The sequence below is a fragment of the Acanthochromis polyacanthus genome, chromosome 18 (genome assembly GCF_021347895.1).
Source record: "Acanthochromis polyacanthus isolate Apoly-LR-REF ecotype Palm Island chromosome 18, KAUST_Apoly_ChrSc, whole genome shotgun sequence".
Taxonomy (NCBI): domain Eukaryota; kingdom Metazoa; phylum Chordata; class Actinopteri; family Pomacentridae; genus Acanthochromis; species Acanthochromis polyacanthus.
This window is the reverse complement of record NC_067130.1, coordinates 15,270,234-15,292,554: the sequence shown is the minus strand read 5'-3', so window position 1 is coordinate 15,292,554 and position 22,321 is coordinate 15,270,234. Positions and strand designations below refer to the sequence as shown.

Here is a 22,321-nt window from a genome sequence, read left to right as displayed (position 1 = left end):
GATGGATTAATGAAGCGTTGGTGCTTTTAGGAATCAGAAGAACAAAGCTGAAAAAGAGTCAAACTGTGTCAAATCCCACCTGAAACAATGTGTTACATTAGCACTCCTATAATAAAATAGTATGCACTGTGAACTCTGTGGGCCTTTAGGAAGTGATGATTGTTAGCAGGAGTGGTACTGACACTTTTATAAGCCAGTATTGCTCATGCTATGAAGATGAGCTTAATTTAACTCTCTTATACTGTTGCATTGTTCTTCCTTTATGTTCCTTTCTACTAGGAGAGTCCATCAGTGATCCTAAAAGATATTATCTGCAAAAGACGACCATAGCATTTCAAACAAGAAAAGTACTCAGAGAGTGCAGCACTCCATCAAACAGTCGTATGGTTTCTGACAGATAAGTCTGCAGCAGTGGATTTGTAGTAGGATTGCAATCATGTGATCATGTAGCGTTCACGTGTCGCCATAGTTACAGTGACACTGTGCCGCTATCTCATAATTACATAGACATCTTTAACAAATCCATGGATCCAGACCATAAGCCGCGTCACTGCCAAAATCTAATCAAGTGGCCCTTGTGTCATTTCTGGCCTTCCCTAAAAATTTCATCGAAATCCATTTGTCCATTTTTGAGAAATGTTGTACACAGACAGACAGACAGACAAACAGAAGGACAAACGTACGCCGATCATCACATAACTCTGCCGTGTTCCTTAGCGGAGAAATTACATTTGTTTGAACAGCTATTGTTAGATGTCAAAAAGTGCAATTTCCAGGAAACATTTTGTTTATTATTTAGGAAGGTTTACAACACTAGTGGCTTTTCTAGGTCATAATCTATTGCTGTGAGGAATTTCTTTGTCAATGTGCATTATCTGACACCAAAATTATGGCTTTAACACAGTTCGGAATCTCTGCTTTGGTAGATGCGTCATATTCAACATGATTTAGGTTCTCTGTTGTTTAATGTTGGTATTATGGGCTAAAGGTCAACAAAAGTCTTAATAGATTTGAATGGAGTTAATCTCAGTCATGCATCCTAGATTAGAAAAGGGGTTTTGTTTTAGATTTGTTTGCATTAAGAACCGATATCAACCTAGTTATTCGATTTGATTAAGCAGCTGAGACTGATTTCAATATTTCTGTAATGTCTGGATTTTTGGATTATACATTACAACAAGTATATCAGCTGAATTCAAATGAAACATGCTACAAACAAACTATAATTTTTTTTAAAAATCACTATTTTTCTGACATTTCAATGACAAAACTGCTAATTGATTACTCCAGAAGACAATTAGCAGATTAATCAATAGCGAAAACAATCATTAGTTGCAACTGTAGGGCACATTTGGTCACTGAATAAACCTATTTTAGTTGTATTCTTGCCTCATACAAACAAATACACAGATAAAATCAATAAGTAAATGACCACCATTGCTGATAAATGCGCTTATTCCATTCTTTTATAAGTATAATATAGATAGTGCAGTAAAAATATGAAGCAAATGTGAAAATATGCAAATAAAAACTGCATGGTTCAGTTCCTTCAAACTGCACTACAGCTGGTATCACTGTTGAGCATAAACTGGGAGTTGTCTGAGGAGATAAAACTTTTTAATAAGGCGTCTGAAGTTACAAACTGTCTCTGAATCCTCACACATTTCTCTAACATCACAGATTGTGATATAAAATAAATATATTCAGCTGGTTATGTTAGGCTTTCTATTAGTTCTTCCACATAAACCTGTTTATGTTATCAACTTTGATAGCGCTAAATTAGACAGATGGCTGTTTTTTGCGATGTAAAAGTGTAAAATGAAGGCAGAAAATGTGAGCGTGAATATTTTCCGGGTGCCATATTTGAATGGGTCCACGCTTGGTTGGACTCTGGGTTTAAGGAAGCTTGTCCGCCCGGCAGTCGGAGCGGAGGGGGACTCGGCGGTGAGCTTCAGGCGGTGCGAGCTGCGGACGGACACCGAAACACCTCCACGACGGCTCTCCGAACATCTTAAACCAAACCCGGCGGTGTACACACTGTAGCGGCTGGTTTCGTGTCACATCCAGGTGAGTTAAACTTGTGCCCTGTGTCCGTCTTGTGGCTCCATTTGTGTAGAAAACATCCGAGGCTATGAGTGTTACGCTGTGGCTCAATACAAAGGCTTTCTTCGCCGGAGAAAATGCCGGGGCTGCAGCAGCCGGGAGGCCCGCCTGTGTCTTTCAAGTCACCGACTAGCCTCGCTTTATCCCTCCACCGTTTCCCTCCGTTTTGCTATTTTCCATCCAAAATCCAACCATTCTGTCTTATATCAAAGCGTTAATTGGTATTACTTACGTGTGGCGGTGTAAATGGCCGAATACGGTGGGTTTTGACAACTGTGGCCGGTACCGAGAAACATGGTTGCGCTGCGGAGTCTCCTAACGATGCACGCCGGGCATCGGTGCAGTCCGCGCCGCTAGAGGGTTACGGGGACGGCCGGTGTTGCTCTGTTGCAACCAGGAAAGCGTCCGGGAGGAAAAAGACACGCAACGACACATTTGGTTATGTAATGGAGACAGTGTTAACGCAAATGTCGGCATGTCTGGGGGAAACTTTACTTGGCACACATCATTTATCAAACAAAGTTGGCGTATGGCTCCGGTGTTCTGCGTTTTTAGCTCGATTTATGGGCTGTTTTGTAGGCATTTTTTTTCCAGCGGGGCGTCTTTGGCGACACGTTCTGGTTTCGTGGAGACATTTGCGCTTTCTACCGGGTTAGAATCACGAATGCGGATGGACATGTCAGCCAGGCTGTAGCCGGGCTGAGTGTTCCATCGGCAGGTTGCAAACTGAGCTGGAACACCCGAGTTACAGTAGGGGCAGTCAGGCTAGCAGAGGCTCCGACACAGCGGCTCCTCTCCGGGGTTAATGTCCGAAAGCTCACCGGTCTATGGAGACACAATGCTGGGTTAACGCTGGACTTTATGTTACGCAGGTCAGACATGGAGCTACACTCCAGGCTGCTTCTTCACAGGCTATCTGCAGGTGTCAGGCGCTACACTCTTGATGATGTTTTTGTGTCTGCGTGAGTAAATTATATTAATATTGTGTGCACTACTTAACATGAGAATATATGTTGCTATGAAAACGTGCATAACCTTTTGTTTAAATGGCAAAGTATACCTGAGCTAAGTAGTCTGAAATCAATACATAAACCAGAGGTGGAAAGTAACTAAGTAGTACTTATGTAAATGTACTCTATTACAAGTGAAAGTATTGTAACCATTAGAAAATGCTTGAATACCAAGAGTACAACAGGGGAAAATGACCTCTGCAACTGATGTGAGAGGTATACTATTCTAAATCTGTCATGATTTTGTTTTTTATGAATTACAGTAGTTTCTTTTTAAAATAGTGTTTTCTCTTACATCATTTCAACTCAATGTAAGTTATGGGTTTTTCGTGATACGCAAATTGGTGCTGGAACACTATCTATCTATCTATCTATCTATCTATCTATCTATCTATCTATCACCTCATTAGATTGCTAGTACTGATGTATGAATTTGCAAGCAACCCAGAGGTAAAGCTAGTTTTGACTACTCTATATACACAGTTCAGTCAAGTGGTCTCCATGAGGGGCAAAAGAGCAATCTGGGTGTGTCTTGAAATAGCACAAATTTGAGAGAAAAGAGGAAAACAAGATAACAACATATTTCTATTTTTAGGAGGTTCTTTGTGCTTTGGGTAATCCTTCACTTTTCGGCCTTGAACTTAAATTTAAAATGTAAATCAGTGTGACAAAGGGCCCCATTCAGGCACTGCTTTATTTTGAAGGGTCACACATCAGTTCTTGTTGTGGAAACTTACCGGACTTCCAAGCTTGTCATGTCTTTCAGTAGTGAAAAAAAAAATGCTGTCTGCTTTTGAAATATGGTGGAGTAGATGTATAAATGGAAACACAATTATTAGTATTTCAAAATTCTGTGCAAGTACAATACTTGAGTAATGTACTCTGATACCTTCCACCACTGGTAGTTAGCTAAAGGTTATTATTACTTGTACTCTACTTGAGTATTTCAAGGTTAAAGTTATTAACTACCATGCATATTAGGACTTTAAAATAACTAATTAGCAACATGCAGTGTGGTGCATTGATTAACATCAACATGGCTCCACTTTGATCTGCTCTGACGTTGAAATAGTGCTTCCTTACACAATCATAGATCAGTGGTATTGATAATCTAATAATTATTCAAAACAATCGAAGTAAATAACAAAACATTTTGATGTCTACTGAAGAGAAGATCTTGATGCTTTTAACACCAGTGTTAGACCCAGTAGCTCATGGCACTTAGGAACTGAGAACTTCCACTGTTTATTCTGTATTGCGTTACACAGCAAGGGGTGTGCATAGTCTTAAAGCTGATCATCAGTTTAAACAACATGTAATTCCACATTACAACCAAATGAGAAGCAAAGTGTGGAGGGAATAAAGGCCAATTGACTAATCACAATCATTTAATTTGAGGAAGTAGGTTCAGTAATTGCGGGGAACAGCAGTGTAAAGCACAGCCGCCAGCCTGCCTCTCACTGTCTGGGTGCTCCTTTATAAATGATGAGTCCTGTGTTTTTACCTAGCCTTTACAGCCTTGGATTGTAGGAGAGTGTCAAAATCGATACCCTTTTATAATATTTAAATTGTCATTTTGCCCGATTAACAGCAAATATATAAGCTTTTATTCAAATTGAAGCAACTGTAGAACAGGATGTCACAGTTCATTTTTGCCCTGGGGTCCACTAACAGGTTAATCTGGCCATGAGCAGCCCCACTTCTTTTGGCATGCTCCAGCGCTTTGGCACTGGCTCTGTTACCTGAGGTTATTTGCTATAATTTATTAGATCTGTAATAAAGTCCGATCTTTCTCTCAGGGTGACAGAATGTTGATGCACCTGAGCACGTTCATCAGCTACTTCACAGTCGGAGCCTCCCAGCATCACTGCCTCCCTCCGCTTTTGGCAGACTGCCCACAGTTTAGTGGTCCTGTTCAGTTTTGATGTATAACTGAGAAATGATTCTGATGCGCTTTACCATTTTTGGGTAAAGTGAAGAGGAGATGCTGTAAGCCATGTTTGACTGTATTTCTAAGTTTATGTGCAAAGAGAGGAATGTTATCATCTTGACTGTGATGGTTAAATGAAATTGTGAAACATTTTGTGTACGAATGTTTGCTACTATAAAGGTACTGTTTTATGGCATATAAAGTAGAGACGTGCCGATTAATCTGTTTGTTGTCAATGATTACATTAATTGCCGACTGTTTTAATAATCGATGAATCAGTTTGAGCAAGAGAAAACACCAAATTGTTTGATTCCTGCTTCTTAAAATTACATATTGACTGAATATCTTTGAGTCGTGGAAAAAACAAGGCATTTGAGTATGTCATCTTGGGCTTTAATAAGCACTGATTGACATTTTTTAAAATCATTTTTATGGTGTCTTATTGACCAAACTACTAATCAAGAAAAATAATTGACATATTAATCAGATCAAAAAAGTTTGGTTTAATTTAAAGTAACACTAGCAAACAATTGATAGACTTTTTATACAATATTCAATCAATTATTTGAACAAAACTAATCAGTAGAATTTCTGTTGATATTCATTAGTAATCTCAGTCAGCTAGCTATAACCCCCATTTAAGTCTCCATGAAATAAGCTAGCAATTGCAGAGTTGAACACAATGTAAATATGGGCATCTTTAGCCACATTTTTAGTCTCTTCTCAGCAGTATTCTATTTACATAATGCACTTAATTCTCTACTCTTACAAACACTAAGGATTTAACATCTAAATAATATTGTGTGCTGTCATAAAAAAGGCAGATTAATCGCATTCCACTTGTGCACACAGGGCCTTAAGTCATTATTGCAGTTTTATGTGCTTATCATATTTTCTCTGTTTCTGTTTCCCTCTCAAGGCTGAACAATGTGATTGTGATCGGAGGCAGCAGCACTCCAATGGTCGAGGACCTCACCATACTTCACTAGAATGTACTTGATGAATGTACCTCCTGTCGCAGCGACGCAAACAGAATGGAGAACATGTGGCCCTCCTGGAGGCTATAGCCTTCCAGTCTGCTTCAATGACTCTGACACAGAGTTGTCCACCAGAGGCACACCTATCTCAGACAAGGTCCAGATGATCATAGAGAGCCTTCGGAGCACCCAGTCCTCACTCGAGATGGGCGACGAGATCGAGGGAAATGTGCTATCAGGACAGGAGGGTCATCCCCAAGTCTGCAAGGCTGCAGTGGGGTCTTACATGGGAGCCAAGTCCCAAACTAAATACCCCACTGAAAACCCGCATGCAGACGTTTCCTCCCCAAACAACCACGAGAGCAGCGACTCTGACAGTGATGATTCTGTGGACAGAGGAATCGAGGAGGCAATACTGGAATACCTGAAAGAAAAAGATGATCACAAACGCAAGGTGGAACCGTGCTCCACTTTTCTCCAATCATCCAAAATTCCCAGAAAAAGTTTAGCCATTCCTGAGGTTTCCAAGCAGAACTCTGACAGCAGTGCATTCTTGATTGCGAGTAGCCAGTTTCCCAAAAGTGTCAAAGTTGAGACCCCTACAGTACCAGCTGGTATACCTATAAAAAGTATATCAAAAACAAGGCGTCCCTAAATGAAAACACATCTAAGAACTTTGAATTGAATAAATGTTCAAGTACAAGTTTAGTCAGTTCAAAAGAACCAGCGAAGAGCCCCTCAAAATCAATCACCCTCAGCAACAAAACTGTCAAGTTACCAATCACAGTGAAAGTGAAGGAAGAGTCAAATGATTCCAGCAGTGACGATGGCATCGAAGAGGCCATTCAGAGATACCAGTTGGAAAAGAAGGAGCAGCAGAATAAAAGGGAAGTTTTCAATCCACAGCCTTTCGAAGAGGAGTCTGACTCCACGAGCGATGATGGGATTGAAGAGGCTATTCGCCACTACCAGCTCGAACAGCTCAAGGAGAAGAATATCCTGAAACCATTCCTACATGAGCAAAAACCCGACAGTAAGTCACTAATACATGCTGTTGGGAGTATGAACATGGAAAGCATGAAGAAACACAAACTGAAGAAAAAAAGGAGCAAAACAGAGAAAGAAGGGAAATCTTTGCAAGCCTCTACTTCATCTGTCTTCGTACCCAAGACTACACTTTCAGACAGCTCCAAAAGTAAAGGAAATGGACTGCTTTCATTGAAAGCAGAAGGTTTTAAGGAGCAACCAGCCCCTGCACCTTCAAAGGTTAATACAACCGCAGAACTCATGTGCGCTGAGGCCATCCTGGACATTTCAAAAACTGTTATGCCTGAGGCCTTCCAGCATAGTGTTGGCCTCAGCAGTTGTGCCACCACCGAATCTTCCATGCAGTCTTCTGTTCCTGACAATTGTCCGTATGAAGAAAGCAATGACAGCTCAATTGACAGCGAAGATGGGATTGAACAAGAAATCAGGAAGTTTCTAGAGCAGAAGGCTCAAATGCACAAACAGCCGCCCAGCTCTGCTGTGATTCAAGAAGCTCACCATGCAAATGAACCAGACTTAGTGAAAGCAAAAGAAGGGACTTTCCAAAAGAAACCACACAGATTGTCTTTTACCCACAGAAAAAGACAGAGAGAGAAAAGCCTTAGTGTTTGCAACATGTCAGGGACAGATGACACTGTTAAAGAAACTAGCACTAAGGCTTTGCCTGAGCATACGGAAGAATCAAACACCTTAGTGTTTTCCCAGAGAAATCAGATGCAACCAATCGCTGGATTACACAAGACAGACCAAAGTGGAGACAAAAGCAGCTCACTTGACAGTGATGAGGATCTAGACACTGCGATAAAAGACCTGCTCAAGACAAAAAAGATGTCAAAGAAAAAGAACCGAGACCTAAAGCGGAAACCAAGGAAGTGCCTCAAGGATGAAGAGCCACTGTTAGGAAGTGCTTCACAGGCTAAAAAGTTCAAACCTGATCCTGTTTCCAAGTTTTGTGCTTTGAAAAAAGTCCACAAGAGCAAGGGAGACATGAAAGCCAAGTCTGGATTGAACAAAAAGAGCGTTTCACAACTTAAGCAAATTCAGAAAAGTAAGGAGCATGATTTGCATGATGGTGAAACGGAGAGACTGAAAGGAGCTGAGAATCGAGACACCCAATTACTGCAGGCTGTTGAAGCCACTGCTCAGATGAAGGAAGATAGCAGCTCTGTAGACAGCGATGATAGCATCGAGCTAGAGATCAGAAGGTTTCTGGCTGAAAAGGCCAAAGTTTCCACTGCAGATAAAAGTAAAGACGGAGACGTTTCGAGGAATGGTACTGTTCTGGTTCGTAACCCACTCAGAGATGAAGACATTAAACAGGAAAATCAGCTGGCTGAGATTCCCACAAAAATCAGTCCTCTCTGTGCACAGCGTCCTTTTATTAATCCAGCTCAAGATAGACCACTACGTCCAACGTCGCAGAGTTTGCTGCCCGACATGTCTACTGTTAGTACGCATTCACATCTGCCCTCAGTCCAGTCCTGCAGCCCCAGCCTTATGGAGCCAGCTGACGGAGCAGGGGCAGCTAGAACCGAGCAAAGGAGGCCTAACGCTGGGAGAGGAGTCATCCACAATGTCACGCCACAGGTGGAGAGAGTTCGACCAGTTTTGAGTCTTAACGCTGCTCATTCTTGCTCCGAGTCAAACAAGTGGCGCCAGAGCCTGGGACTCCCCACTTCTGATACGAGGGCTCTCAGTCGGACTCCATTCCATATCACCTCGTCTGAAATCAGCGAGACTTCATCATCAACCCTGCCATATCAAAGCGGGGCCATCAGCCACAAATTACAGACTCCAGGCAGCGTTTGGTCCTCTGCAATGACCGGCAGAGCGCCATTCGCCTGCACAACAGAGACGAGTGTAAATACCCCGTTCAGATCCTCGGTTTTGAATTTTGTTTCTACTGCCAGGCAGCATCCGAAGATGTCCTTCGCACGGAGCCTCGTGCCTGCGTACAGGTCCCAGTGCTCTATGGATGGAGATAAACAGAGTATGGTGCATATATCCAAGGACAAGAGTGTGTTTGTCGAACTGGAATCGAACAGGACCAACCATGTCCAGGTTCAAAGCAGGGACAGGAGCGAGGGAAAGGAGAGAGTGGACTTGCTAAATGAGAAAAAAAGAGAAGGCGAGAGCATGAAGATAGGTAACAAAGAAGTACATCGAGAGAGGAAAGAGGAAGAATTTATAGATGAGGCAGAGTGTGAGTCAGGCGACAGGAGAAATCCAGAAAAGAAGCAGGGCTTTTCCACTTTGTAAGTATCTTCTCTGATCACTATGCCCCATAGCATCATAAGTTTATGAGGTTATTTCTTGGTTGTGCCCTGCTGATGAGCATAATGGAGGTTCAGATTGAGCTCATTCATTTATAGGCTCTAAGGGAATGTTTGTTAATATGATAAAACAAAACAGGCATTTTTTTAATGTATTTGTACAATTATACATTTATGTAACACAGTGACAACATCAGAAAAAAACTTTATTTGTGGGCTATGATTAATCCATATAATTGGTTCTTTGAAAAGCAATACCGTGACGTTTTGGTGCAAGAGGCATGGAAAATGCCACCAAACAAAAGCAAAGTACTTTTTTTTTTTTTGTCGAAAATTGCATCATCTTAAATATAATTTAAAAAGATGTGATCAAGAAAAGTGACCTGAGTAGGACTGAATGAAGATTAAGTGTGAATCTAAATGTTCAAATTAGGTTGTCTCTTTGTGTACAAGTGGAAATACAGAATGTTAATGACAAAATATATGTGCAGTTATTCCAATTTATTATTATTTACCTGACATAGGTTTACTTGAAGAGAAAGACAAAAATCTATTATGTGCAAAAGTTAAAAAGTCATTATAGCTTATCGTTGATTTCCATCAACGCCTTCAATAATGTTTACTAAAAAAAAATCAAAAAAACGTATATAATTAGATCTATTCACATTTAGATGTACAGTAAATCGAAACGACACAAAGTTACACAACTTGGTAGGTTTTTTTGAGTGGTTAGAATGAAACAAAATAATGACAAAGCACTGTTGAATCAAAGCTGATTGATCAGTCAACAGAAAATTAATTAGTTTTAATAGTTATTTAATTGCTTGAGTTATTTTTTGAGCTAAAGGTCCAAATTTTTGCTAGCTCTGGCTTCTCGGATTGGACTATATTCTGCTTTCCCTTAATTTCTTTGAGTTTTAGACGAAAAAATGCACTTTTTTTTTTTTTTTTTTTACTTCTCATTGAATAGTAGATTAAGGTGAAAGAATAAAATCTATTAGAATAATCAGTTGACCAATTGTTTAAGTGGCAGATCAGTCAGGGCTGAAAAGAAGTTAATTATGGCACCTAACATGATTATTGGTAAAATTTCCCATAGAGCTGTGCAATATGGCTTAAATGTATAAATTTGTAATTGAGAAAGACCAGTCGGACTTTAGCACTGTTAGAAGTATATTCAAACTAATATGAATTAATATATCCAGGCCAAAATATGTTTAATTGTGTTATGGCTATAAAGAAAATCTCTTCCACAAATTGAATTTTATTAGGAATAATGCAGTTTTCCATCACTTTACTTGTCTTCGCCAACCCTCTACTGCTGCACTCTACACTGTCCGTGTGTCTCTGCTTGTGCCATCGAACCTCCTTCGACTCTTTCTTCCACAAGTGGTAGCTTCCCACTCAGGTCCAGCAAGGCGCAGTCGTTCTCTACCGTCAGCAGCTTTTTAAAAACCCTGTCTCTTCACTTCATCTCTCTTTGCCCTACTTTTATTTTCCCGTCATCGCCTCACACTGCTGAAACTGTAAATCTTTGTGCTGCAAATGAGATTATCAGAAAATTACCTTCTCACCTCCCTCACAGATTCAGGAAAGTCTTTCTAACTTTTGCATATACAGCCAACGCACACATTTAAAAGGGAGTGTACCCTTGATTCCTACTAGGCACCTTCTTAGATCAATCTTGTGGCTACCGGAACAATCAGAGATGTTCTTCTACATGCTTCCACCAATATTTGCTTTTCAGACGCAGTGCTCTTAGCTCATCGTATGGTTTAAACTCCTAGATGGAAACCTTGGATTGTTATTGATGAAAGCCACGATAGCAGTCTTGGATTTATTACCTCTATGACAAAATTGTTGTTCCAGATTCCACAGAAACCACATAATTACTCCTCTCTGTCTTGCTAAACTTGATATTTAGTGTGTTCATTTCTTTATGTTTGAGTTTTCTTGAACTTCCAATGTGGGGGAAAAAAAGGCTATTTATTTTTGTTTATTGAAAAAAGTGACTGAACATGCTGTGCATTGCCAGGTTTTTTGTAAATATTTTGTAAGAAGTGTTTTTTTTTTTCTTTTACTCTTTCAGATAAAAAATAAACTTTTGCTGTGTCTTTTAAGTGCATCTGTGTAATAAAGAGTGGAATCCGAGCAACGATGAGTCGCTTCATTAGTAATGTATAATCATTTGCACCGTTATTGATTTACGAGTTGTGTTTTATTGGGTTGAAGATGGACTTTGATATGAATTATAAAAGTGTGAGGAGTGGTCTGATGCCTGTCCTGCTTTGCCTTGCCCTGCCAGGTCTTTGTCCAGTGCCATTGACCCTGGCATCAGCTTCAGCCCTTGCATAGCTCTAACATCAGAGGACAGAGGCAGGATGTTCAACAGGAGGTATCTGGCTAAAAAATGCAAGAAGGTACAAATATATAAAAACAGTGCAGCTTTTTGGGGTCATTTGTGTGCCTCAGTAGTAAACCATTTTCTAAATCCAGACCATGTTTAAAAATGTGTTGCGCGATGCTTGCAGGGGCCAGCTTCTTTCAGCAGTGTTCCTCTGTACAACAAGAACATGCAGCAGGTCAAAAGAAAGCTTCAGTTTGTTCCAGTGAACAGGTATATGCTGCACCCAAGGCATCTCCTCAGTGAATCACAACAGTCACATTCTCCATCTTTTTGGCTTAGACTGTTTCCTTCCTTTTGCAGGTGAAGGTATCCAGCCAGCACAGCAAAACAGATTAAAACTTGGTTTTCAGTTTTCAACAATACATATAGATTCTAGTTGATGTTACAATCTGTGTGGGTTCAGTAATTATTTAGCATCTCACAGAGTGTTCGTTTATCATGAGTGCTGTTTTCAGTTTATAAGCTAAATGCAGTTAACATTCAGGCAATTTAACAGTACGTTTTTTTTCTATTACTTTTTGAACAATGCTTATTTTAAGCAATATTATAATGTTGCAAGTTGTAGAGAGGCTGCAGTTTGTTTCCTTAATATAGTCCGTTAAGAGCATCTCTTGTCTTTGCAAATTTGGCTGAAACATGAATCTTAAAGCCCAGGACCTTCTTTGATTATTTACACCACTAGTCCTAAGTACACTTTTACGTTTCGTTTTTCACTATATGGTTCCAGTGTGGAAAACCTAATACAACATAGGAATTTTTCAATGCACAATGTGCATGCGCTTGTATGAATCCTATTCATAAAACTGTTATTTTGTTAGAAATGGTGTCTGTATTTCCACATATTTGTTCTACAACAATGTATTTCTATAAAATAAGGTTGGTTGTAATTTTTGAAAACCTTTCATGGCTGCGTAACATAATTTCACTACTGTTGCCAATGTTGTATTTGTGTTTCAATAAAGCTGTGAAGTTAAAAAAACGTGAGTGGGCATCATGGGCGATGTAGTTTCCTATGAAAAACTTACGACAGAATCTTTCACAATTTTAAACAATTTACGGCAACCACAGTTTTGACGGCAACTCATGAACTACAAACGCGCAGGCGCACTGAGCTGACCTTCTGTGGATCTTAGGCAAGCATGGCTGCACGGGCGCTGACAAGAGGTATAAACATTTACTTTTATTTTCCAGAAAGATTAATGTCGTTGTTAGGATATTTTGTGTAAACATCAGAAAAGGTCATATATTCATATCTGCTGTTCCATTTTTAATTGCGCGATAAGCTAACATGCTACAAAGTTGCATGTTAGCTTACGTTAGCTGTTAGCGCTAAACTGTTTTCATCCGTACTTGTGTCTTATATTTAGGCCTTTTAGGGTTACGGCATTCACGGACTGTTACACTCACATACAGTAGTGGACATCACTATGCCACAGCGACGTCTGTTGAATCACCTCAACCCCAAGTTGATGAATATACAGGTGAGCTAACGAATGCTAATGGTTACATGTAAACTTGGTCATTGCGGCTCACTTCCAGGCTTTCAACAACGTTATTTTTCCTCCTTACAGATAAGATTTTAAACCAGCCTCTTCAGAAGCCGGACTTCTTCCGTGTGTCTGAGCTTTTCTCGTTGAAAGACCTGTTCGACGCCAGAGTGCATCTTGGTCATAAAAAGGGTTGCAGGCACAGGTCGGTGTGTTTTCCCACAACCCATTAGTATTACTTACCTAAGTATTGATGTGTGAGAGGGCTATTTATTATGCAGTTGCAGCTTCTCAATGTCATAGAGCTTCAGTGGCTCGCAAGCAGTAATTATTATAAAATGTAATCCATAAACAACAGCAAACATTTGGTGTCCTCTCTGGATATGTTCTGCAGAGTCATGCAATTCACCTGTCTTCCACTCCTACTTGTTTTATTGCTTTTTCCTGCACTATTCAGTCCTACAGTGGCTTAGTTTCTGCAGGAAATTGACCATATATTGAGAAATATGTGTCCCGTAAGAGCATTTTTGTATTCTCATTTTGAATCTCCCTTCTTTTATTCTTGAAGCTTATTTAATTGTGTGTTGCAAGTAGTGCAGCAGCTAACGCCTATTTTCCTCAATGAATTTATAAGTAGTTTGGTCTAGAAATATCAGAAAATGGTGAAAATGTGTTTCCCAAAGCCCAAGATGATGTCCTCAAATGGCTTGATTTGTCCACAACCCAAAGATATTCAGCTTACTGTCATATTCACATCATTACAGTGGAATCAAAAAATTTAACTTTTTACTCACACCCAATTATTTCATTGACAAATAGCTGGTGATTAATTGAAAAGCTAACAACTAATTGTTGCAGAACTTTTTCCAGCCTGAATAACAGTAACCGATATATTGGGGTTTTCCTTTGTTGTTTGATCCATGGAGCCCTTGCAGGATTTTGATAACTAGAATCATGATTTTGTGTGTGTCTTTTGTGTTGTTTAGTGATGTTTTCAAGTCAAAATGTTGCCATTAACTCCTATTCCTAATTTCTAAGTATGGCAGTTTTCTTGTGATTTATCCTCAATGTTTTTATCTGAACTATTTAATTGTGCTTTGCAAGTGGGAAAATATAATTACACCTCTAGCAAAGTCAATAAAGGTACATCACCCTGCAAAAACTGAGCTGTCAATTCAGTGATAGTTGCTACTGGGAAAAAAAACATTACTGTGATAAATTTTAAAAGGGATTGCAGAAGATCTGAAAATAATAGTATACAAATGGCTGTATAATATAGATGACCTCCTCCAGTTATCTGCCTTAACCCTTAGATGCACAAGTGATTGAACCTTATACTCACCCAAAAACTGATCTGTATAAGAATCAATGTGTTTTTGTGCCATTTTTGTCATTTTGGTAAAGAATGATAAATTGTGTTATTGTTTGTATTATATTTATGTAGACGTAGGAATGATTTCATGTCTGAAATAAGTATATTTTTCACTTTAACAGATTTTGAACATTATGATCAGTGAAATAGAAGAATATTGTCAACATCCATTTTGTTGACATTTTTCCACTCTTTTCCTTGAGCTCTTCCTCCAAGTTTGTGCACTGCATCACCTCTTGTATGATATTAGCAGTAATAAAGAGCTTGTGGTAGTAATACAGATATTACAGTTTCTTTAAAAGTATAAAAGGCAACTTAAAAATTGAAATGGAACTGTATCAAAAACATGTTTTTTGAGGAATAGCTGCAAAATGAAATAACTTTTAATGTCAAAGATATTGCAAGAAAACGACCACGCCAAGTCATTTTTGACCCACTTATGCATCTACGGGTCACGTTTCATAACTTTATCAGCCTGACTGTAATTTTCTCTCTCTAGATTGATGGAGCCTTATCTTTATGGCTGCCGTTTAAACCACGATATAATTGATCTCGACCAAACGGTGGAACACCTTCAGCTAGCCCTGAACTTCACCGCCCACGTCGCATACCGTGGTGGCATCATACTGTTTGTCAGCCGTCGGCGTCAGTTTAGCCACCTGGTGGAGTGCACCGCTAAGGATTGTGAGGAGTACGCACATACGCGGTACTGGCAGGGCGGCCTCCTCACCAACGCCAACATCCAGTACGGCTCAGGAGTCCGCCTACCGGACCTCATCATCTTCCTCTCCACTCTCAACAATGTGTTTCAGCAGCATGTGGGTATCAGAGATGCAGCCAAGATGAACATCCCCACAGTGGGTGTGGTGGACTCAAACTGCAACCCCAGCCTGGTGACGTACCCCATTCCTGGGAATGACGACACTCCGGTCACCATGGAGCTCTACTGTCGCTTGTTCAAGATGACGATCAACCGTGCCAAAGACAAAAGGAAACAGATGGAGATACTTCATGGCCTATCAGCGCCCTCCACACCAAGCTCATGGCATGAATAAATAAATAAGAGACAATAAAAGTGCATTTCCTAAAGATAGGACTGTCTGCTGCTCCCTTTCATTATGCGTCTGCACGTGGAAAACATCCGATACGTGTTGACTGTTGAGTTCAACCAGCTGCAGCATTTTCTTCTGTTAAGACTCATCAGTGAATCTTATTTCTGTGACATGAGGTTTTCTTGTTCTAATTTAATATTTTCTTACACATACCACTTGTCTGAATGTTACCGTTGCTTCCCTTCAATATAACTATCATTACATTTACATGCTATAATTTAAATGAACATTTTGAACCATCAAACATTAAAACAGTTGAGGAAAGAAATATATCAATTATTAGGCTAATTGTTATTTTGCAGTCTGTGTAATGTGGTGTTGAAAAGATCAGCCGAATGATCTGTACAGTCAACAAGCTGTTTATTCCACAACCCATTAAAATATAAGTAAAAGCAGTTTGTAAGAGATGTGTGCTGTGATGTCATTTTTGTTGATCTGGAAAGTGTTGAATCCAAATCTCAGCTTTTTTAGGGCATGAATGATTTTTAAACCCATAAATTTAACTTGTAACCAGTGGTGGAATGTACATTTATTCAAGTGCTGTACTGAAGTACGAATTTGAGGTACTCTTACTTAAATAGACTTTCCTTTTTATGCTTCCTACTTGTACTCGACTGAACCTCACAGGCAAATACTGTTATTTTTACTACACCGAATTTGCCTGACAGCGTGGCTTACACCTCCAGTTACAATTCTCATACCCTCCTTCCAGTGAAAACAGCACATTCCGTGATGTTGTGATTTAGAGTTTTCATCACACGCTAGAGGGTTAAGTTTCATTACGGATATAGACAATTTTTCTACTTCTCAGATTAAATTAACTATTTTACTCTTAAATTAGCTGTGAAATGCACTGTGGCAGAGCAGAAAACAGCTGTTTGTCGAGGGCAAGGCTAATGAAAAGCTGAGTTTTTTTAGAATATCACATACTGCTGTAATGTAGTGTGCAATACACGAAGTAGGTAGAACAGGCTCAGTGTTAAACGTGCAGCAATAAAATTTAGCATAGACAATGCAGGAGTGAATATTTTACTGCACAATGAGTATTTTTAAGTATAGTTTTTCAGGACTTTTAGAAGTAGTGGTGCTGGTTACAGTGAAGTATTATTTTAGTTTAAGGAAGTAGTTGAGGATGTGAATACATTTTCACCCACTGCTTGTAACTATTTAAATGTCAAAAAATCTGATGTTTTATTGTGAATCCTGAAATACTCTACTTTAAAATAATAATAATAACAATAACAATAATAATATACGCACTCCTTACATGAGCAGAAAAAAATACACATACGTTTTGGGTTTTTTTTTTTAAAGCGAAAGAGGTTTGGCTGCTCCGGGCCTCCGTACTTGTATTTCAGGTCCTGCAGTATCGACCTTCTCCGACCAGTAGGGGAAACTGCTGTCGCGACGAAATGGTGAGTGACAGTGTGTGGCTTTAAAAGTCATACAGAACTATATTATGTTGTATTTTATCATGTAATGTCATCTGCACTCAATAAAAACGAATTTAGTTTCACTTGTGTCATAATTTAAAGGTTTCCTACGACTTTAGGTGAACACGACTTGTTGGAAAGTCCATTTAAACTGTTGAACGTCTACAATATTTCATATAAAATTAACCAGAATCGAGGTTTAATTGCAGATAACTGTGTATATTAGGTGTTTGGTCACTTATTTGGTCATAGGTTTTCTTTAGAGCAGCCGACACACTGCGTGGTATTCAACAGGCTGTTGTTAGGTTCGTGTCTGATACGATTAAGAGCTTTACCATTAGTGCTATGGACACATTAGGTCAAGTTAAAAGTCTACGGAAATGCTCGGTTTTAGCAGAGTTTTACTGGTGGCTGTGCGAAAGCATGTGTGGGGCAGGGTGCGAGTTTTTGCAGGCGTCACACTGCAGCTAAATATAGAAATGTGACAGTTTGTTCTCGGTGGCACTTACACTGAAGAGTCCATTTATTTAAATATGTTCCCAGTCAACGTTTTTTGGGGATAATGTTTACTGAAATATCAAAATCAATAGAACAATTAATTTGCTACTGTTGCAATGTGGGACAATGTGTGGTAGTAGAAATAACCAGTTCAGGTTCAGGTTAAGCATAGTAAGATACAGCAGGTTTGGGGTTACAGATATGGCTAGCAGTTAATCGATATACTGTAAAAAAAATCACCACAAGGTTTTAATTATAAATAACTATAGTATTGGGGTGCTATAAAGATGACTCCCTTGCAATTCATGTTCTCCACATGTAAGAGAAGGCTCATGTTTTGTACAAACTGCAGCAAAAAATTAGAGCAATATAGTCAGGAGAAGAATGGGGGGGAAGACCTGCAGCAAAGAGCCGTAAGCTGGAATCTAATCCAGGCCACTGCATCGGGAACTATTGCCCCCATTCATGGGTCGACCGCTCAACCAGTTGAACTATCTGGGCGCCCTATTTATTCGTTTTCAAGTGCAAAAATGACCACTCCCACTAACATTTTGCCTCCTTTTGACTTATGATTGCAGTGTAAGTCAAAATTCTGGTCTGATCCTCTCTTGAACTTTGTACATGTTCTCTTACTGTAAGTAGTTCAGGCCTTTTTATCTGTTTCTTCTTCCTTTTACCTTGCTATCTGCTCTTGAGTTCCCACGTGATGTTGTAGCGCTTCTCAAATTCCTCAAATGTTGCCCTCCTCAAAAGGGAAATTGGAGAAAAGAGAGTTTTATTCTGGCTTAGTTTTAGTTAAGATTAGTTACAGGTTAGAGTAAGAGGAAACATACTGCAGCACAAGATCACTGTCTCCTCTCAGGATCTCATGGTGGCACAGCGGTCTGGCTTATAGGATGGGTTACAATGCAAACAGCGTCACAGTGACACAGTGTTCTTATTTCATAGCTTCATGTTGTGCAGTTTGCAGTGTGTTGGGTTTAAACGGTCTTGCAAATGGTTTTAAAAATTCAGGCTGTTTACTTTTTCGATCATGTCTCGTGATAATGCACCATTACGTATTTAAATTCTGTTCTACACAGTAAATACTGAAGTGAAGCTTCATTTTAAATAATTAGATTTCAAATCTAATCCCAGTATCTGTCAGACAAATCTCGATTACGTATTTTCCACAAGTCATTAAGCCCCAACTGAAGCCTTTATATTATTGACATTTTTGCGTAAATATGTACCTAAATTAATCCATTACTAAAATTGAGTCACTTTTTGTAGCTCAATTAAAAGACTTATCACTGCATGCCGATACTTTACTATACTAATTACTAAGAGCTCTAAATGACTCCACCCTGCCGTCACTTTAATATGCAAAGTGGTTAATGGAATAATTGATTTTTAAAAAAGCCAGTAAGGTTTTATCAGTCAAGACGCAGATTAAATCTTATCAGAAACACTTCCACTAAACTCATAAGAACAAATTCTTATTCCCGAATGTGGTGTTTAGCTCATTGATACCAGATGTTAATGGCCGAACAATCAGTGATATTTAAATGATTTTAATTCTACTATGGAATGGTAAATGGTCTGTATTTATATAGCGTTTTACTATACCTGCAAGGTACCCAAAGCGCTTTACATGATACATCACATTCACTCATTCACACACACATTCATACACTGATGGCGGAAGCTGCCATGCAAGGCGCTAACCACAACCCATCAGGAGCAATTAGGGGTTAGGTGTCTTGCTCAGGGACACCTCGACATGAGCACAGCAGGCCGAGGATCGAACCAGCAACCCTTCGGTTGCAAGACGGCCACTCTACCCACCGAGCCATGCCGCCTCCATGAAAATGTATAATACCAGTTTTTGTAAGTTGCAAAAAGGGAAAAGCAATTTCGATTTCACAAGGATATACAGAGTTATTCAGAAAGAATGAACTGATTTCATTCCGCCATATATTAATATGGAAAAGCAATAGAAAACTCCAACTAAGTCACAAGTTTGATAACCGTCTTCTAACGTGTTGCTTTGCTTCGTGTAGGTAAACGTGCAGCAGGAAGATGCTTTGCTTTAATCCCTCGGCTTTACAAAGGAGGACAGATGATCTCACGTGACTGTTTTACAGAACGGTAACTGGTCTTGTTTCAAACTTTTTAAACCGTGTAACTGGACATGTTAGAATAAATGTTGCCCCTTGAGACGCAGCTCTGACTCCAGTGTCTCCGTTTGCGCAGTAAGTGGGCAGAAAGTAACGGGCTCACGATAGCTCAATTTCCACTCTTTAGTGGACTTTGGGTATGGAACCGGGCCAGATACTTAGACTGTGCTGACTGTCACTAGTAATGTGGTGTTGCAGATTAGTACAACATATGTTTTATTTTCTGCCTTTTTAAAGTTTAATGCTTAATTTTGTTAGATATGGGCAAATTTGATTATATGTGTATTACTGGAGAAATCGTTAAAGGTGTCTGCAAGGTACTACAGTGCAGTACAGTATCACCAGTAACTCTGATCACATTGTGAACACATAAAAATGCATTATTATGGAACATATTATTCAGTAAAGTAGACTTACTCATGAACATTCACGTTGCATTACATTGTCTGGCCAAAATGACCACAGACTGCATAATTCACCATTAATCTGGAATGCAACTATTTGCATCAAGTGAGTCCTAATTTGTAAGTTGCCTCGAGCATTCTGAAAGAGAAAATGTGAAGCAGATACGAGACATTAAGAGATGCAGAACTGGTAGATCAGATTTTGGTATGAGTCTAGAGGGGTTGTCATTATAAGTTGGGTTCAAACATTTGCCTTGATTCTTTCCTATAATGAAGGTCCTCATCATGTAGAAGTCCAGGGATCACCTGTCATGCACCATAAAAACCTGTAGAGCAGCAGCAGTGTTGCTTGGAAAGGTAAGAGTTTGTGCTTTTGTGGTGCTGCAGTGCGGCATTGTGTGTACAGAAGGTGTTTGTTGTCATCAGAGTATTAAGGCCTTGAAGTGATTTTTCTTTATCAAGACACAGCTTTGATGAGAATGTCAACTTATTTAACGATTGTTAAAACTGGAAACTAATTCAGCAAACTTCTCATTTTGATTTGTTGTTACAGATGTATTCCCCACTGTGCTCGAACATCATCCTGCATCGGTTTTGTGGTAAGTCATGAGAACTGCAGAGACGTGTTTTGAATGGAACTGATTTGCATTTGAACATGTTGAAAAAATGTGCGCTTCACCTTTGTAAAAAGTATCACAGCATGTCTGAAGACAGCACTTTAAACTGTTTAGGTTAAGAAAGAAAAGGTTAAATGTAATTGTGTGTATGACCCTGTTAACAGTTAGTTTTAAAATGCTTTCTAGTCATCTAAAACACAAGTGGACACCCAAGACACATCCAAAATATACATATGTGGGCAATTTTACCTGTTGAGTTGGGCAGGACAGAGCGCGACTTACGAAAGAGAGCAGGACAAAAACCATCATATGCTACACTGATGATGTATTTTCTTTATGTTCTTTGTAGGGATGCATCAGGACATATTAACATTTAAACTACAAAAGAAGAGTGGTCAAAATCATCACAGACCACCTTGACAAGTGGTTTGTTGATGGGATCACAATGCATCTTGGTGGTTATTTACCCTGCATTGCAGATCGCCTGCTTTTTCCTTTCGATACGTACTACAGCTGGCCTTACAGAGTACTTACTGTTGAGTGCAGCATGCATATAATGGGGACAAGGATGCGCCTTAAGCTTTGAGCGCCTTGCTCATATACTCATCACAGTCTGCCGTGTGACGTCACCTTTCTGTTTGCTCTCAGAGGCTGAAACCCGTTACTCAAGTGAGACACTGTGATGTGATGTAAGTGGCAGGGGATTGTGGGTTGCAATGGACAGGAAAACAGGCTGGCTTTCATACCGCAATCAGATGTTGTAGGACATCCTTTTATTTTTGGCCTACTGCACTGAAGATACTATGTATTCTATGTTATTCTACAATTTCATTTATTTTAATATCCTTTATTAATCTCACAAGGGTAAATTCGCAGTTGTTGCATATCCCAATTGGGGTCAGAACACAGGGTCAGCCAAGGGGTAAGGGCCTTGCTCAAGGGCCCAACAGTGGCAGCATCAGGGTTTGAACTTCTGACCTTCTGATCAGTAGTCCAGAACCGTAACCGTTGCGCCACCACCGCCCCTTTAGCAGATGCTTTTATCCAAAGCGACCTACAGAGAGGAGATACAACACAAGCAAGGATCTAGTCAGGAGAAAACAACCTGGATGAGTGTCACAAAACTAGTTCAAGGACTCTGCCGATCAAACAGCATTTGGTAACTCCTTCCACCACCGCAGAACCACAGAGGAGAAGAGTCTAGCTATCGACTGACCCTTTGGTGGTGGCAGCTTCAGGAGCCTTTTGTTGGCCGAGCCGAGTGAGCAGGAGGGAGTGTAGACCTGAATGAGAGAGTTCAGGTAGGATTGAGCTGTTTTCATTTTAGTTTTCAATGCAAGTGTTCGAGTTTTGAATTTTGTGCAGGCAGTATCTTGAAGCCAGCGAAGCGATCTGAACAGTATGCTTTATAGTATGGCAGTAAGGGTTTTGGGAATGTCCATTTGTGATCCAATCACCTAAGATGCTTGTAAAGTGTACACAGGATCTATTT

The 22,321-nt window shown here is 39.7% G+C and overlaps 2 protein-coding genes and 1 long non-coding RNA gene across 3 annotated transcripts in view; 2 read left to right on the top strand and 1 right to left on the bottom strand.

Moving 5' to 3' along the window:
- The window catches only part of LOC110950501 (uncharacterized), a 267,362-nt gene extending 264,329 nt beyond the window's left edge, over positions 1–3,033 (bottom strand). The window contains exon 1 of the long non-coding RNA XR_007937416.1: positions 2,336–3,033. This is a non-coding gene — a long non-coding RNA (uncharacterized LOC110950501). The remainder of the gene's footprint in view (positions 1–2,335) is intronic.
- On the top strand, positions 1,843–11,491 carry ppp1r26 (protein phosphatase 1, regulatory subunit 26). The gene is given in 3 exon segments (XM_022192496.2): positions 1,843–2,067; positions 5,963–6,640; positions 6,643–11,491. Coding segments are annotated over 2 exon segments (3,291 nt in total). The 5' UTR covers positions 1,843–2,067; positions 5,963–6,033; the 3' UTR covers positions 9,327–11,491.
- Positions 11,492–12,803: 1,312 nt separating this feature from the next.
- Positions 12,804–16,125, top strand: mrps2 (mitochondrial ribosomal protein S2). Its single transcript, XM_022192495.2, has 4 exons — positions 12,804–12,911; positions 13,115–13,228; positions 13,319–13,439; positions 15,106–16,125. The coding sequence occupies exons 1-4, from the start codon at positions 12,887–12,889 to the stop codon at positions 15,659–15,661; spliced, it is 816 nt and encodes a 271-aa protein (XP_022048187.1). The 5' UTR covers positions 12,804–12,886; the 3' UTR covers positions 15,662–16,125.
- The last annotated feature ends 6,196 nt before the right edge of the window (positions 16,126–22,321 follow it).

What these genes read in the sequence shown, in the direction of transcription:
- mrps2 (XM_022192495.2), top strand. Translation starts at nt 12,887, where the DNA reads ATGGCTGCACGGGCGCTGACAAGAG. An exon ending in TGCACGGGCGCTGACAAGAG is followed by an intron (nt 12,912 to 13,114) that starts GTATAAACATTT and finishes TCTTATATTTAG; the next exon opens with GCCTTTTAGGGTTACGGCAT. An exon ending in AAAAAGGGTTGCAGGCACAG is followed by an intron (nt 13,440 to 15,105) that starts GTCGGTGTGTTT and finishes TTCTCTCTCTAG; the next exon opens with ATTGATGGAGCCTTATCTTT.